Source organism: Myxocyprinus asiaticus, chromosome 8 (genome assembly GCF_019703515.2).
Source record: "Myxocyprinus asiaticus isolate MX2 ecotype Aquarium Trade chromosome 8, UBuf_Myxa_2, whole genome shotgun sequence".
NCBI lineage: Eukaryota > Metazoa > Chordata > Actinopteri > Cypriniformes > Catostomidae > Myxocyprinus > Myxocyprinus asiaticus.
The window spans coordinates 9155441-9169815 of NC_059351.1; the positions used below are offsets into that span (position 1 = coordinate 9155441).

Sequence of the window (14375 nt, forward strand, 5' to 3'; positions counted from 1 at the left end):
AGAACATTTAAGCTCCAAAAAGGACATAAAGGCAGCATAAAAGTAACTTCAGTGGTTAAATCAATATTTTCTGAAGTGATAGGTGTGGGTGATCAATATTTAAGTCCTTTTTTACTATAGATTCTCCTCCCTGCCCAGCAGGTGGCGATGCTTGAATAATGTGAAAAGCCAAAAGCAAAAGAAGAAGAATGTGATAGTGAAAGTGGAGATTTGTAGTCAGAAAGGACTTACAGTAAATGTTGATCTGTTACTCACCAAGACCTATCATATCACTTCTAAAAGTATGGATTTAACCACAGTTGTATGGATTATTTTATGCTGCCTTTATATGCTTTTTGGACCTTCAAAGTTATGGCCAACATTCAGTTGCATGGAATGGACCTGCAGAGCTGAGATATTCTTATAAAAAATATTCATTTTCGTTCAGCAGAATATAGAAAGTAATACACATCTGGGATGGCATGAGGGGGAGTAAATTATGAGAATTTTCACTATACATATTGTGTATACAGTAAATATTTTACAATTATCCAAAATATGGATTATTATTTAATTAGTTATAATAGCATTTTTTCATCAGCATGCCCATTTAGGAACACTAGCACTATGAAATACAGTATGAGACTGAGACTAAAAGTAAACTATAGTTTGAACCTGTTAATCCACTATGAATATCTTAACACTTTGAACACTTATACACTAATAATAGACTGTCTCTTATTCACTGAGATAATAACAATACTCTCTTTTTCTGTCATCTCAGCATCTGTTTTCTCCATACTTTTTTCTCGCACCTCTGCTAATTCCACATTCGCTACTAGGCTATATTCGAATGTTTCATTGTTTTCACGATCAGCATTGTTTTTCCAGTCACCCTCTGTCCTTTGATTCAGCATGCTCTTGGGTAAACAAGTAAACACAACTATACAAGGTAGAGAAGTTTTAACTAAAAGGTTTGTTCTCAGGACAAAGGTATTTTTCATAAAAGTAAAGTTATCACATTTTTATTGGGGCAATTTGGGTCAAAAGTATAATGTGTGTTCAATTAACTTTTGAAACTGACCTACAGAAATAAAACAACCCTACGAAGTAATCACTGGAGTAAAAAAATAAAATAAATAAATAAATAAAAAAAGACAATTAGCCCTGTCTAAATCTCCCCTGATCTGGAATGACAGAAAACACAACTTTATTTTTATGGACCATAATTGTATAGCTTTTAAAAAAATGCCTTTCAGAAGTCATTGTTTTTCTTTTGTTGCTATTTGATCAGTGTTCTTTAGCCTAATCTTTTTGCAACCTTGTAGCACATAGGCCTACTTTTGTATTATTTGTATATATAGTTCACCCAGAATTTTAAATCCTGTCATTATTTATTCACCCTCAAGTTGTTTCAAGTTCCAACACTATTTTACTCTCTTATGTGGAAGACAAAACAAGGCGGAATGTATAGTGACTGACAACCTCAGTCTCTATTTATTTATTTAGAAGAAATACTGTATATTCATACTAATTTGGAACAACATGAGGGTGGAATTAACTAATGATGACAGAATTTATTTTTTGGGGCTAACTAAACCATTAAGACTCTCATGCACACTAGCCACCAGCGTCCAGCCTCCACCATCATTCGTCATGTCACAGTGGATCTGGTAAACCTTATTGTTTGGAGATCGCAAGTAGTACAAATCATCTGTGGATGAGGCAACTGTTAACTACTCACACGCTCAGGTGTAAAAATGTACAGTCTTGAAATGAGTATTTGTGCTCATTGTGTTCATTTGTGCCCTCTTTTATTTGATGTTCCTTCAGAAATTCTTTGCAGCTTCTTGCATCAGGAACTGTAGTGTCTGCTTTGGGAATTAAAATGATGTAGGTGAAATATACAGTATATTACTTTAAAGGTACAGTACAACCAAAAATGAAAATCCTGTCATCATTTACTCATCCTCATGTATTTCCATACTCCAGGTTGTCAGTCCTTAACATTCTCACTAGCATCTTATTTTGAGTAACATCCAAACACTCCAAAGACACGTGCACACACACAAATACACTAAAGATCATTGTTTTGAGCAGACTGAGGGTGGAGGATCACTCTGAGCATTTCGCTGTCCGACCCTGAGCGTTTTGCGGGAGCAGGACACCGTACCGGCTCTTATACAGGCATATATAGGCTGCCCTGTGAACGCAAACAATGATTACAGGTAAAAAGTCTTCTGATTGGCTAAAAAAAAAAAAAGGATCATCTGATATCTTTACCCCGCTGTTTACCTAGCCTAGGGCTTTTACAGGTAATACATGTAATGGAAGCATTTTCTTCAAGTCATTTCATAAAAAAGAATCACTTACAGCACCTTCAACTCACTCAGTTTGCTCTTAAATTCTGGAATTTTTCTAAGCAGCAGCAGCACAAATTGATGACAAATGCTTTTTAATTATAATCAATGCTGTAATCAAGATACTTATGTGAATAAAAATCCTATTGAATGTAAAGGTTCAGCAGGTGAAACTGAAAGTCTTATCAAATTTGGGAAAATTACGAAAATGTAGTTTAGTCTCTGTTCTTAAAAACACAACTGAAATAATTTTTCCCTTCTTTTTAATTACTGTTTACATGACAAATTGTTTTTAATTACTCCCCACATGAAGTTTTTGCTTAATACATAATTTATATACATACTATATATATATATATATATATATATTTTTTTTTAGCAGGGATGGCTCTATCAGAGAAGTGGGTCTGAGGCATAACATTCTGACCATTATAAAAGTGGGCAGCTGGATAAACTGATAAAATATTGGACTGTTTCCTGATGAGGTTGCTTTACAATTGAAAACTGGTTAACCAATACTTTTGTGTAAAGGTAAGACAGGGTGAGTTAAGGTGCTTTTGGTATTTGACTATAAAAAATTTGAGCCAATTTACTTGAATTTGCCATTCTTTTTCTGATCTTATTATCTAGGAAATATGACTTGAACCTGGCCTGAAGTTTGGTGAAAGTCTCTGTATAGTGACATGGTTAAATTCCAAAGTCAGGAACAATAAGGCCTCTCAAGGTAAAAAAAAAACAAAACAAAACAAAAAATTCACGATCCCATACGTAAATCCAAATTTTGTAAGAAATAATCACTGAAATGTAGTGAAGATGTGCTAGATTTTCACAAGCAGTAGACAAATGTATTATTTATTATCAAGCCTATAACCAAAATGACCAAATTTTTTACCAAACAGTTTGTACAGTTTTTGTGTTTTCCAAGTTTTCAAGATTAGTGCTGTAAAGACCCAGTGCTAAAGATAAGCCCTGATTTCGTACTATTCAAAGAGCTAACAATATAAACATTCTGAATTGCAGATATTATTGGACACCAATGATGGCCTACAACTACTGGCAATAAAGAAGACATTCAAAATGGAGGAAAAGCATACAAATTTCAAAGGTAAGTGAGCCGAATCCACATCCAGAGAAGCATTTCGATATTCCGCTGGGAAGGAGGAATCCTTGAAAAACATCATCCTCCTTGACCAGCTCTGCTCTTCAAAGAACCCTGTCTCATTGAAATTGCCTCCAGGGCAAGTTCCTTGATTTTGATTCAGGCAAGATCCCAAAATGTTAGATATTCTATTACATCAGGCAGTCCCTTGTTACATTTCTAGGATAAACACAGCTGCTTCGAACAGCAATAAACTGGATCCAATGATTCTTGAGGTAAATTCATAAAATCAACTTAAATGCTAAAGCAGAGATATATATTATTTCTACATTTCATCAATCTGTCACATTTAAAGAAACTTGTGCTGTGCATGGGATGTAGCTTCTCTAAGTACAAGTATCTGAATTAAAAGAGAACTGAGGTAAATATAGTTTCGAGTGTACTACTCTGTGATACTGTGCTGCGCTTAAATGGTTGATAAAAAAAAAAAACATTATCTGGTATTTTTCTACATACAGAAACCCCTAGCCCTAAGTATTCATCTTCTTGTCCTGCACGATTTGTACTGTCAAAAACTTTGCTTTTCGTGCCATGCTTAACTCTGGGTTGACGTACAATTTTTTTAAACTCCATATTAAAGCCACTTTTAACCTTCGGTTATGATTTTACACCTGTTACCACCACTTTTAAAGGTATTGTTCACCCCAAAATGAAAATTTTGTCATTATTAACTCACCCTAGTGTCGATACAATCCTGAATGACTTTCTGTCTTCCGTGGAACACAAAATAATAATAGAAAAAAAAAAAATCACATGTCTTTTTCCATATAAGGAAAGTGAACAGTGACTGCGCTGTGAAGCTCCATAAAGGAAAATAATAATAATAATAATAAAAGTAATAAAATTAAATTAAATCAACAAACCACCACTAAACCACTATAAAAGTCGTTAATGCGACTCGAGTACTATTTTCCAAGTCGACTGAAGCCATATGATCACGTTGTGCGATGAACAGACCATTTTTAAGTCATTTGTTTAAGGCAATATTCAATATCAAATCACTATTCCACTCCTGAAAATATGGCGACACATCAAGAACATTGAACCACATTGAGGTTTGATGTCACTGACAAAGTGATCTTATGGCTTCAGAAGACTTGGGGAAAAAAGAGCTGCAATGACTACTTTTAGAGTGGTTTTATTGTTTTTATTTATTTATTTATTATTTTTTTTCCTTACTACGGTATTTACTTTCATTTAAAGATGTATGAAGATTTGTTTATTATTATTTTTTTAATTCGCGTTCCACAGAAGAAAATCACACTGGTTTTGGACAACATGAGGGTGAGTAAATAATGACAGAATCTTCATTTTTGGTGAACTTTTCCATTTAACTATCAGTTATGAAACCATTCTTTTAGAATATATTTTTAGAATATCACAGCAAGATGTTTAGCAACAGATATCAAATAAACAATGCTTTTTTTCATTATATTCATGCATTTTGTAAAGTCGCAGAAGCATTTATGCACTGTTTAGTTTCAGCGTATGAAGAAACCCGTTATGGTAATTAACAACGTCAAACACATAAATTGGAGTCATGAAGATGAACACAGAAGAAATACAAGAGTTTATTTACATTGTGACATTTCCACTGATGGTTAAGCAGTTATTGTCCTTGTCCAATCAAATTAACCTTCCAAATGGGAATTTTATCCCAGGGCTCACAAATGTAGTGTCAAATGCCAAAATCTGATAACCCAGTCCCTGGGTCAACAATTTCAAGTGTTAAAAGCCCTTAGACAGACCAAAAAATGTGTTGTGTATATATATATATATATATATATATATATACACACACACACAAATTAAACAACATTTTTTGAGAAGATATTAAGAGAGATCAACCTCGGTCGGTTTTGTCAAGTGTAAAATGATTGTCAATTTTCTCTGTACCAGTAGGGGGCAGGCTTTTAAAAAGAAACCAATTCATCAGTGTTGTATGGACTTCAGTAATGGCGATCAATCCATGTGCAAAAACATGTTATAGAGTTTCATATGTTGATGAATGCAGAAAATCAGGATACGGTTTAAAGGTGTTTAATGTCGAAATCAAAATTTTACATGTCACATATCTAAATCTTTCAAACCATTCCAAACCCCTTTTGATTTGTTATTTGTCATGACAAATTCAATGAGTTCATTAATTCCATGAGAAGAGCTTCAGAAACTCTTCTTTCACACTGCATTAAAACAGAGAAATAATAATGCAAAAAAATTCCTCAAAGGTGCGAGATTAAAGACCGTCAACATGCCTTTCAGGTTCAAAGTTCAGTGGTCATTTCTCTACAGGGTAGCAGTAAAATGGCAGATGTTGGGCGAGTACATGAGTTTAGTGTTGAGCGCATAAAAAAGTCCAAGTGAATGTTTTGCTTTAGACATAATGTTCTTTTAACCTACCCGTCCCCTCCCCATTTTGCAGTAAGTGAGAACTGTTAGGTAAACGTGCAGTAAAAAGACACACCATTTCACATACATACTCCGTTATGCACCCCATTCTGTACACTACTTACAGACTGCTGTATAACAGCATATTTAGCCTATAAACCTGGCAAAGGAAACATCTTTAGAGACAGAATCCCTCTCTCGAGTCCTCCTGGTCCCGGTTTCACAAACCCTGTTCAACGGAGTATAGTCCAGTTCCACAATTTCCCCACATCCAGGCACTGAACTGCAAGTTCTGGGCTAGTCTTTTTCAGGTAAGTTTGTGCACCAGTGTTTCCAATAAAACATAGATTTTGGCATAGATGGACTGGAGTCCACCAGTCGTGCTCCAGACCCAAGGCTGTTCTGTGAAGTGAAAGGTATGACTTTGCGATTTTCACCATGGACAACCAGGAAACACATTTCAGACACCGTTGAGAGAGAGAGAGAGAGAGAGAGAGAGACAGTGTGTCTTAAAAACAAAAAACAGAAAGGCCAAGAAAACAGGCTCCCCAAATTATGGCCTTGTGAGGACAAATCAATCAGAGGCAGAGCACAAACTAAAGCTCAGTGTTGATAATGGGCCAAGGACACACGCTGAATTTCAAGTTTCCTGAGAGGTGAAATACATGTTTTGTTTAATCAATCAGATTGTACTTACAATGCATAACAAGAGCTAAAAAAATCCATTCCACAGTTCCTTGTTAAACTTCCAGAGGCCTGATAAGACGACACGCAATGCCGGAGACCGACCAGGTCACGGCTGTCATACAAGATTAATAAAGACTCATTAAACTGTCTTGAGTCATTTAACTGTAATAATACCTGGTATTTGCCTATATTTGAATTGTATGCTTGGTTTCGAACACTATGGTGTGTCATTCATCACTTTTTGAGGGACATTTCAAGCTAAGTTAAAAACTGCGGTCCTCCTTCGATTCATAAGACATTCTTACACAATAATCTGGCTTCACATTCATACACATTCTCACACTCACACACTCCACTCCTAAAGTGGATATTATATCCTCCGAAAAACAACAAAAAATCTGATTCTTGTTTAACAAAATAAGCATTAGCTTATTGTCATGCAGTGTTGCATTTAAAGAAATTTGGTTTACATATGAGCTCTACTTAAAAGGGATGAGATACAGTATTTTCGTTGCTTATAGTATACTGTAGTATAAATGTATCTAAACACTGTATAATGCCCCTGTGTATGCACTTTACACAGATGATTAGTTATACAAATACACGTCAGTGTCTTATATACTAGTTGAAGATCAAGCAGGCAAAAATGCTACAGCTACTTTAAAAAAAAGTTTCCTTAATAAAACCTCAGGTATGCCAAAATTGTCAGTCTTTTTCTACATACACACATGTACACACACACCTACATGTAAATTGATACAGACAGAAAATATGTATATTGTGTCTGTTTGTAAGCATTTGTGTGTGTGCACTTGTTTGTGCTGTGTACAGGGTGTTACATTATGTAATTTGACTGATTTAAACTCTGAGGTCTGATGAGATGTTAATTTAACAGTCATTGTGATAATCAATCCATTACGGAAGTGAAATAGTAAAGAATTCCAGTAATGAAAGCATCAGTAAATTCACAAAAAATAGTTTTACAAATGAGAAAAAAAAAAAAAAAAAAATGAAAAAAAAAATAAATAAAACATGGACGACTGGAAACAATTTCAGTCTCTAAAGAATGAATTTACATGGCATGTGACATATTCAATAACTGTACCGGCACAGCAACATGAAACTAGTTAGATTAAATAGTTAGGCATCACCATATGATGGGTTATGACATCCTTTCTTCTTGAAGCTACATGGTAAATTCTGTTTTTGTTATGTGCCACAATCTGATTCGTTGTCCATTTATGACATCATATTACATTAACCATACTGACTGTCTAGATTGTGGTCTTTGATTGGTTTGTGTCCTTATGTGAACTAATTGAGTGGAAAACTCCACTTCCTAACAGCACCCCCTGTCTACTAGAGGCCTAACATGCAACCATTCACCATTAACAATGTCACCATCAAAGTCCATCAAAGCTTATGGAAGAATAAAAGATGATGCACATTTTCTCCTCAACTTTAATTTATGTACTTTAGATCCAGGGAAATGAATGTATAATTAATTTTTGGCAAGGAGAAGACCTTTGCTGAACAGGTATGCACTAGTATCTCAATTATCCTCCAATGCAGATCCAAGTTGCTCAGGGGGTCTAGGGGTGCAAGGAGGAGTCATCTGGTACCCCTTTTCCCCCCTGAGGCTAGCTGCAGCTCACAGGTACACTTCTCTGTGAGACAGAGTGAGGCACGAGGTGGTCTTATAGTCGCCCCCCGTCCTCGTAAGCGGGATGACCTCTGGGGGGTGTGAGTCTTCTTCATCCTGCCGACGGCCGAAGCCAGCGCTGCTGAATGTGTCATAGGATGCCGAGGTCATTTTACGGTTCAGGAGATTGCGGTTGTGGTCGCCCATGTTCCTGTTGAGGTCCCGGCGGCTGAGCGTTCTGAGCGGATCTCCATTAACAAGCGAATCTCGGACCTCGTCGCTGCCGCCGCTGCTCTTATCCGTGGCTCCATCTCCATCTTCCTCGCGGTCACTGTCGTCCTCTGTGTTGTTGTTGTTATCACCGGGCGAGGCGAAGGTGGAGAGCTGGGGTGGTTCGATGCGTCTCCGTGGTGACGGTTGCACAGGCATCCAGCAGGTGTCGGAGTGACCAAACTCATCACACTCTCGTGTGCACTTTCCCGTCAGAGCCACGTCAGGAAGCTGCCTGGGGTCTATAAAAAGAGAGACAGTTTAAGGATATCCTGTCTGAGAACTGTCTCTACTTTCAGGTGATATGTGGAAAAAAAAATCTTTATTTCTTTCTTTCATAAGAAAACTTATGATTTATAATAAGAAGAAATATTTAAGATTCTGCACTATTTCTAGGTCACTAATCAAATGTAAGCAACTTTTTGACATTGACCATATTAACTCATTTGTAAAAAAGGAAATTTCCTTGCTTCCATTCTATCTATCTATCTATCTATCTATCTATCTATCTGTCTGTCTGTCTGTCTGTCTGTCTGTCTATCTATCTGTCTATTTATCTATCTATCTATCTATCTATCTATCTGCCTGCCTGTCTGTCTTTCAAACCTGGAAATAAACACAAAGTTTTAGGAAATTCAATCTTAAAATAAAGAAAAGTCATGATTTAAATCAAAAGTTTACTCATTACCATTCTCCACATGTTCCTCCTCGCCTACACTTCCTTCTGGTGTTGTCCTTTCGTATCCATCCTCAGGCAGCGGTAAGGATCCCAGTCGGGGTCCAGAGGAACTCTTGCTGCTGGGGGTCTCCGAGTCCTCCATCCCACTATCATAGCAGCCTTGATCAGGAGCCTGACTCACCACCGAAAACGTGACCCTTCTGAGGGGCTGCAGAGAGACATAGCGAGACATGGGATTAAAACATATCAATGTAGATATCTAGCATAGCCTACTGTATGTAATAGCAATGAGGATTATCTGGATAAGCCAACTGATTGAACTGACTCACAATGATTTCACACTGATCTCCATGCTTATACACACTTTTTATGGCATGGAAAATTGAATTCTTTATGGCATGCATTTTATGGCACCGTCTATATGCCTGTGTGACTCCATCTCCCCAACCTAATCTCACTCCAGCAAATCAGGACATTCAAAGTCTCATACAAATCATAAAGTCGTGTTCAGACTCTCTGAAACCAAAGGGAGAAATGAACAGATCTCAGGCAAAAACTAGCAAACCACAGGAGCCTCACGTCTTATCTTCAGTGTCTACTGGAGCGATGACTGACAGCTGTTAGAAGAACTGCCTTATGAGGAACATATGAGAGAGGGAGCTAAATGAACAGAGTAATTAACGGATGGTTTCATTTTTCACTGGGGGGGAAGTGAATTCGTAACAGAGAGGAGAGAGTGTGATGAATCAGTCATATAGGTGTCAGATGTCAAATCGAGCAAGTGACAAATGAACATTAATAGAACAAATCTGTTTTGTCTGCAAGCTCATGTCTGACATTGTTCTACACTTGAGAGGTTTTGCTGACAGGTTTTAGGTTAAATCAACAACAACAAGCCCAAAGAATTAGATTTGTTAATAAAGACAGAGAAAGAAAGAAAGAAAGAAAAATCTGACAATGAATATGGTCATGTAAACACCTTAAGTGGTTTTTATTTATGGTTTAAAAATGTAAAAATAAACCAATTGGCACACAAAGATTTTTGCCCATTACCCTGATTTTGCATTGCATGTAAATACCTTTACCGATGTTCTTACTGGCTTATCAAATGCATGCATGCCTGTTCAGGATTTGATGTCAAAAGCAGAGAAAAACACAATGATTTCATGATTCAGTTCACTCGACATTGATGTAAGCACTATGGGGAAGTCCTTTTAGATGACCTTGTTGAAACTCTTGTTCAATCATGGCAATTTTCAGATTGGCAATGGTGTCTGAGCCCCGCCCCTTTAGGCATGCAATTGGCCTATATAAGTGGGTGCTCAGTCACCATTTCTTCAGAATTTTCTTTCTTCAAGACAGAGGACGAAGCTTGTCAGTAATACATAAACAGGACGACTCGTCGCCTGTGCCCAGTGCCTGCACCGAGAGGATTTCCGTTCCCCTGTGTGTTCCGGTGGAGTTCTCCACATCGCTGTCGAAGACGCTCACGGTGAATGGGTACTTCGCTTCAGATGCTCGTCGTTGATCAAAGCAGGACTTCAGTGATACACGTCTTTTTAGAGATCGTTCTGCAAGTGTTTCCTATGCGAACAACACATCCCGCCGTCTGATGAGCACGAGAGCTGTGTTCACAAACAAGCTGCTCTCATAGAGAGCATAATACTGCCATAATACTGCCATGGGATGGAAAAACCGACCCGCCCACCCCTCCAAGCCATGTCGAATGACGTCCACACTGGCTGGAAGAGCTTATACAGCAGTGTGCCAAGCAGGTTCTGCACTCCACAGCATGTCGTTGCTTCAGGTTTTTCAAGCTACGCTCCTCAAACAAATGGATTAGCAAGGCCCCGATCCAGAGCTGTTCAAAGAGCTCCGCACCACTACAGATTTGGCGCTGCGAGCCACAAAATCTACCGCTCAGGCCATCGGCAAAGCGATGAGCAGCCTGGTGGTTCTGGACTGGCATATTTGGCTAACTCTCACGGAGATGCGTGACACAGAGAAAGCCGCCCTCCTTGACACCCCGTTGTCACCCGATGGTCTCTTTGGCAATGCTATGGAAGGCTTTTTAGATGAAGAGTGTTTCATCGCGGTGCAAAAGCAGTCTCAAGTGATAAAACTTTTTCTGCCAAAGAGAAGTACTGTAGCACTTTTCCTTTCCCGGCATGCTCCCGATCTAATTTTGGTCAGTGCCCGGCAAAGAATCCATCTCTTGCTGCCCCAGCACAGCCGAAAGCTACTGTTGAGCCATCTGTGAAGCCACGCAAACCGTGGCCCAAGCATAAGCACCTGCCGCTCTGCGCAAAAAACGTGCCAACGGAAAATCCCCAGGCGGGCAGCAGAAATTTTTTGCCCCATTGAAAATGAACAGTGTGTGTGTTTTGAATTACCTCGACAATTGGCTATTACTAGCCCAGTCAGTGGCACTATTGAATGAACACACATTCACACAGACTTGCTGCTTTGCCATCTGCAAAAATCTGGGTCTGAATGTCAACTGGGCGAAAAGCACACTTTTCCCCAGCCAACAAATCTCCTTTTTAGGGGCTCATCTCGACTCTGTGAGCATATGCGCGCACCTCACAAACGAGCACGTATAGACCATTCTTTGGTGTCTGTCTCAGTTCAAACTGGGGAAAACATTGCCACTAAAGTAATTTCAGAGAATGCTGGGTTTTATGGTGGCAGCATCCGCCATCATACCCGTAGGTCTGTTATACACGAGATCTCTAAAGTACCGGCTCAATGACACATTCCACATCATGCCTGGAGCCTTGGGCGCATGCGCATCGCGTTGACTCACTGCTGTCTGGCTGCTCTAGCACCATGGACAGCGCTGGCTGTTGGTAGAAATGTACCAAATTCTCAGAAGAAAAGTGGTGACAACAGATGCATCCAACACAGGTTGGGATGCCGTGTACGATGGACGCCCGACTTTCGGCACCTGGACAGGTGCGAAATGGGCGTGGCACATCAACCACCTAGAACTACTGGTTGTCTTTCTAGCTTTGAGAGCTTTTCATTTTGACATTGTGAATCACCACGTTCTGATTCGTTCGGACAACACAACAGTAGTGCCGTACATAAATCGCCAGGGCAGACTCCGATCGCCACAATTAATGATCATGACACAATGCCTCCTCCAATGGAACGGGTGTCATCTCCTCTCGTTGCGTGCGATACATGTCCCAGGCCATCTGAATTTTGGAGCGGATCTGTTGTCACGCCAGGGAGTATTACCAGGGGAATGGAGACTTCATCCTCAAACAGTGATGAGGATTTGGGAAATATTTGGAAAAGCAGAAGTAGACCTATTCGCCTCCATGGAGAACGGCCACTGTCTCCTCTGATACTCCATGTCCCAAGCCCCACTCGGAGTGAGCTTACTGTTGTACATGAAACTGGTGTTGAGCGGGTAGAATTCAATGAAGCTGTCAGCTGAGGACATGTGAGGCGTCTATTTCTCAAACTAGAGACTCTGATGTACTTATCCTCTTGATTAGTTGTACATCTGGCCTTCCACATCTCTTTCTGTCCTTTGTCTTTGAAGACTGTAGTGTACACCTTTGTATGAAATCTTCAGTTTTTTGGCAAATTCAAGCATTGTATAGCCTTCATTCCTCAAAATTATGATTGACTGATGACTTTCTAGAGAAAGCTGTTTCTTTTTTGCCATTTTTGACCTAATATTGACCTTAAGACATGCCAGTCTATTGCATACTGTGGCAAATCAAAAACAAACACAATAATATATATATATATATATATATATATATATATATATATATATATATATATATATATATATATATATAAAATTGTATTATTAATTATTATTTATTTATTATCATTCTGTTGTATTGTGAGTTTATAGTGGGTAATAATTAAATCCCACTATTTACACAGGGCAAATATACAGTAATTCCTGGAAGATCCTTCAATTTTTAATATTCTCTTTAAACTTCCTCCATTGTACCCCTTTCCGAGTGTGTATCTCAAGAGACACATAAAAATGCACACACACTAGTCTGCTTAATGTTGAGCCAATCAATGCTGTGCCCTTGACCCCTCTTGTGAGTTTCAGTGGTACGCTGTTTTATTGACCCATAATTCCCCACCATTGTTTACTAACTCCAGTCCTCACTTTTCTCGGAATTTCTCTCTTTCAATTATGAGTGGAGATCTCGTACAGCCAGTGCCCACCTCAGCTCTCCTGTAACTACACTAGGAGCATTTGAAAGGAACCATCTTTCAGTTATTTATGCTTTATTTGGACAGTTGAGTCATTTCACTGTATGAGGGTGGGACTAGAGTCTCAATAACATGGGTGGGAATATAAGCCTGTTTGTTGCATTGCTTATCGACACAGTGGAACCAATCAGATTATGGGGGATTTCGTGTTGAATTGCCAAGCACTGCTGGCTTATGTATTCCACTGTATCATGATTACATGCCCACATTTACACTAAGAGGCTCATTTGATTTGTTTGGTGAAGATTAATTAAGATCATATTTATGAATGATATCAACATTGCATATTATGTTAGTTTGCATAATCTGTGCTCAAATCAGTAGCCTTCAAAGCCAAGCTGCTGAAGAACATTTCAGAACATTCTAGAGCACACAATTGTGAAGAACACACAAGTTCCTGAAGGATTTCAACAAATTACCCACTGAATTGAGTTTCACCTACTCTTCTACAAGGTTTCGTGCAAACTCACTCTACTACGAAGTACTGCCACAATCATTAGCTCTAAACAAGCCCAGCAGAATCAAGTTTAGGTGAATACTTGGCTTTTTTGACTAAACAAAATAGTGTAATCAGGCCTTTTAAGTGTTGAAATAAAATCTTGAGCATGTGTATAAGACCAAGATACTATATGTGTGGACTATGAGAAAGACTGTTTATTTTTATTTTTTTAGATTGTTGCAATTTCCAAATACACAGCTGTTGTGCTAAATTCTCACCGTTAGTGTTAATGTTCTATTTGAGAAATGCTTTTAGGTAAGGCCTGTCTGAGATGGCCTAAGGCCTATGTCTCCCATACAAAAGAAAAATCACAAATGAAATCTCTTTAATATCTCAATTGTTTCTTCGAGACAGCAGTCAGATTAAATGGAGAGAAAATGGAGATTTTTGCTTAAGTCTATACTGTTTCTCACATGTTTTGCAACCCCCCCCCCCCCCCCCAAAAAAACCTGCAGTAA

General features: G+C 38.5%; 1 protein-coding gene across 1 annotated transcript in view; it reads right to left on the reverse strand.

Annotated features, from left to right (window-relative positions):
* Window positions 1–5076: 5076 nt before the first annotated feature.
* LOC127445277 (protocadherin-7-like) overlaps window positions 5077–14375 on the reverse strand; it is a 47326-nt gene continuing 38027 nt past the window's right edge. The window contains exons 3-4 of the mRNA XM_051705227.1: window positions 9174–9372; window positions 5077–8727 (exon numbers count right to left, since the gene is read on the reverse strand). Of these exons, the coding sequence (XP_051561187.1) occupies window positions 8225–8727; window positions 9174–9372 (702 nt within the window). The 3' untranslated portion in view covers window positions 5077–8224. The remainder of the gene's footprint in view (window positions 8728–9173; window positions 9373–14375) is intronic.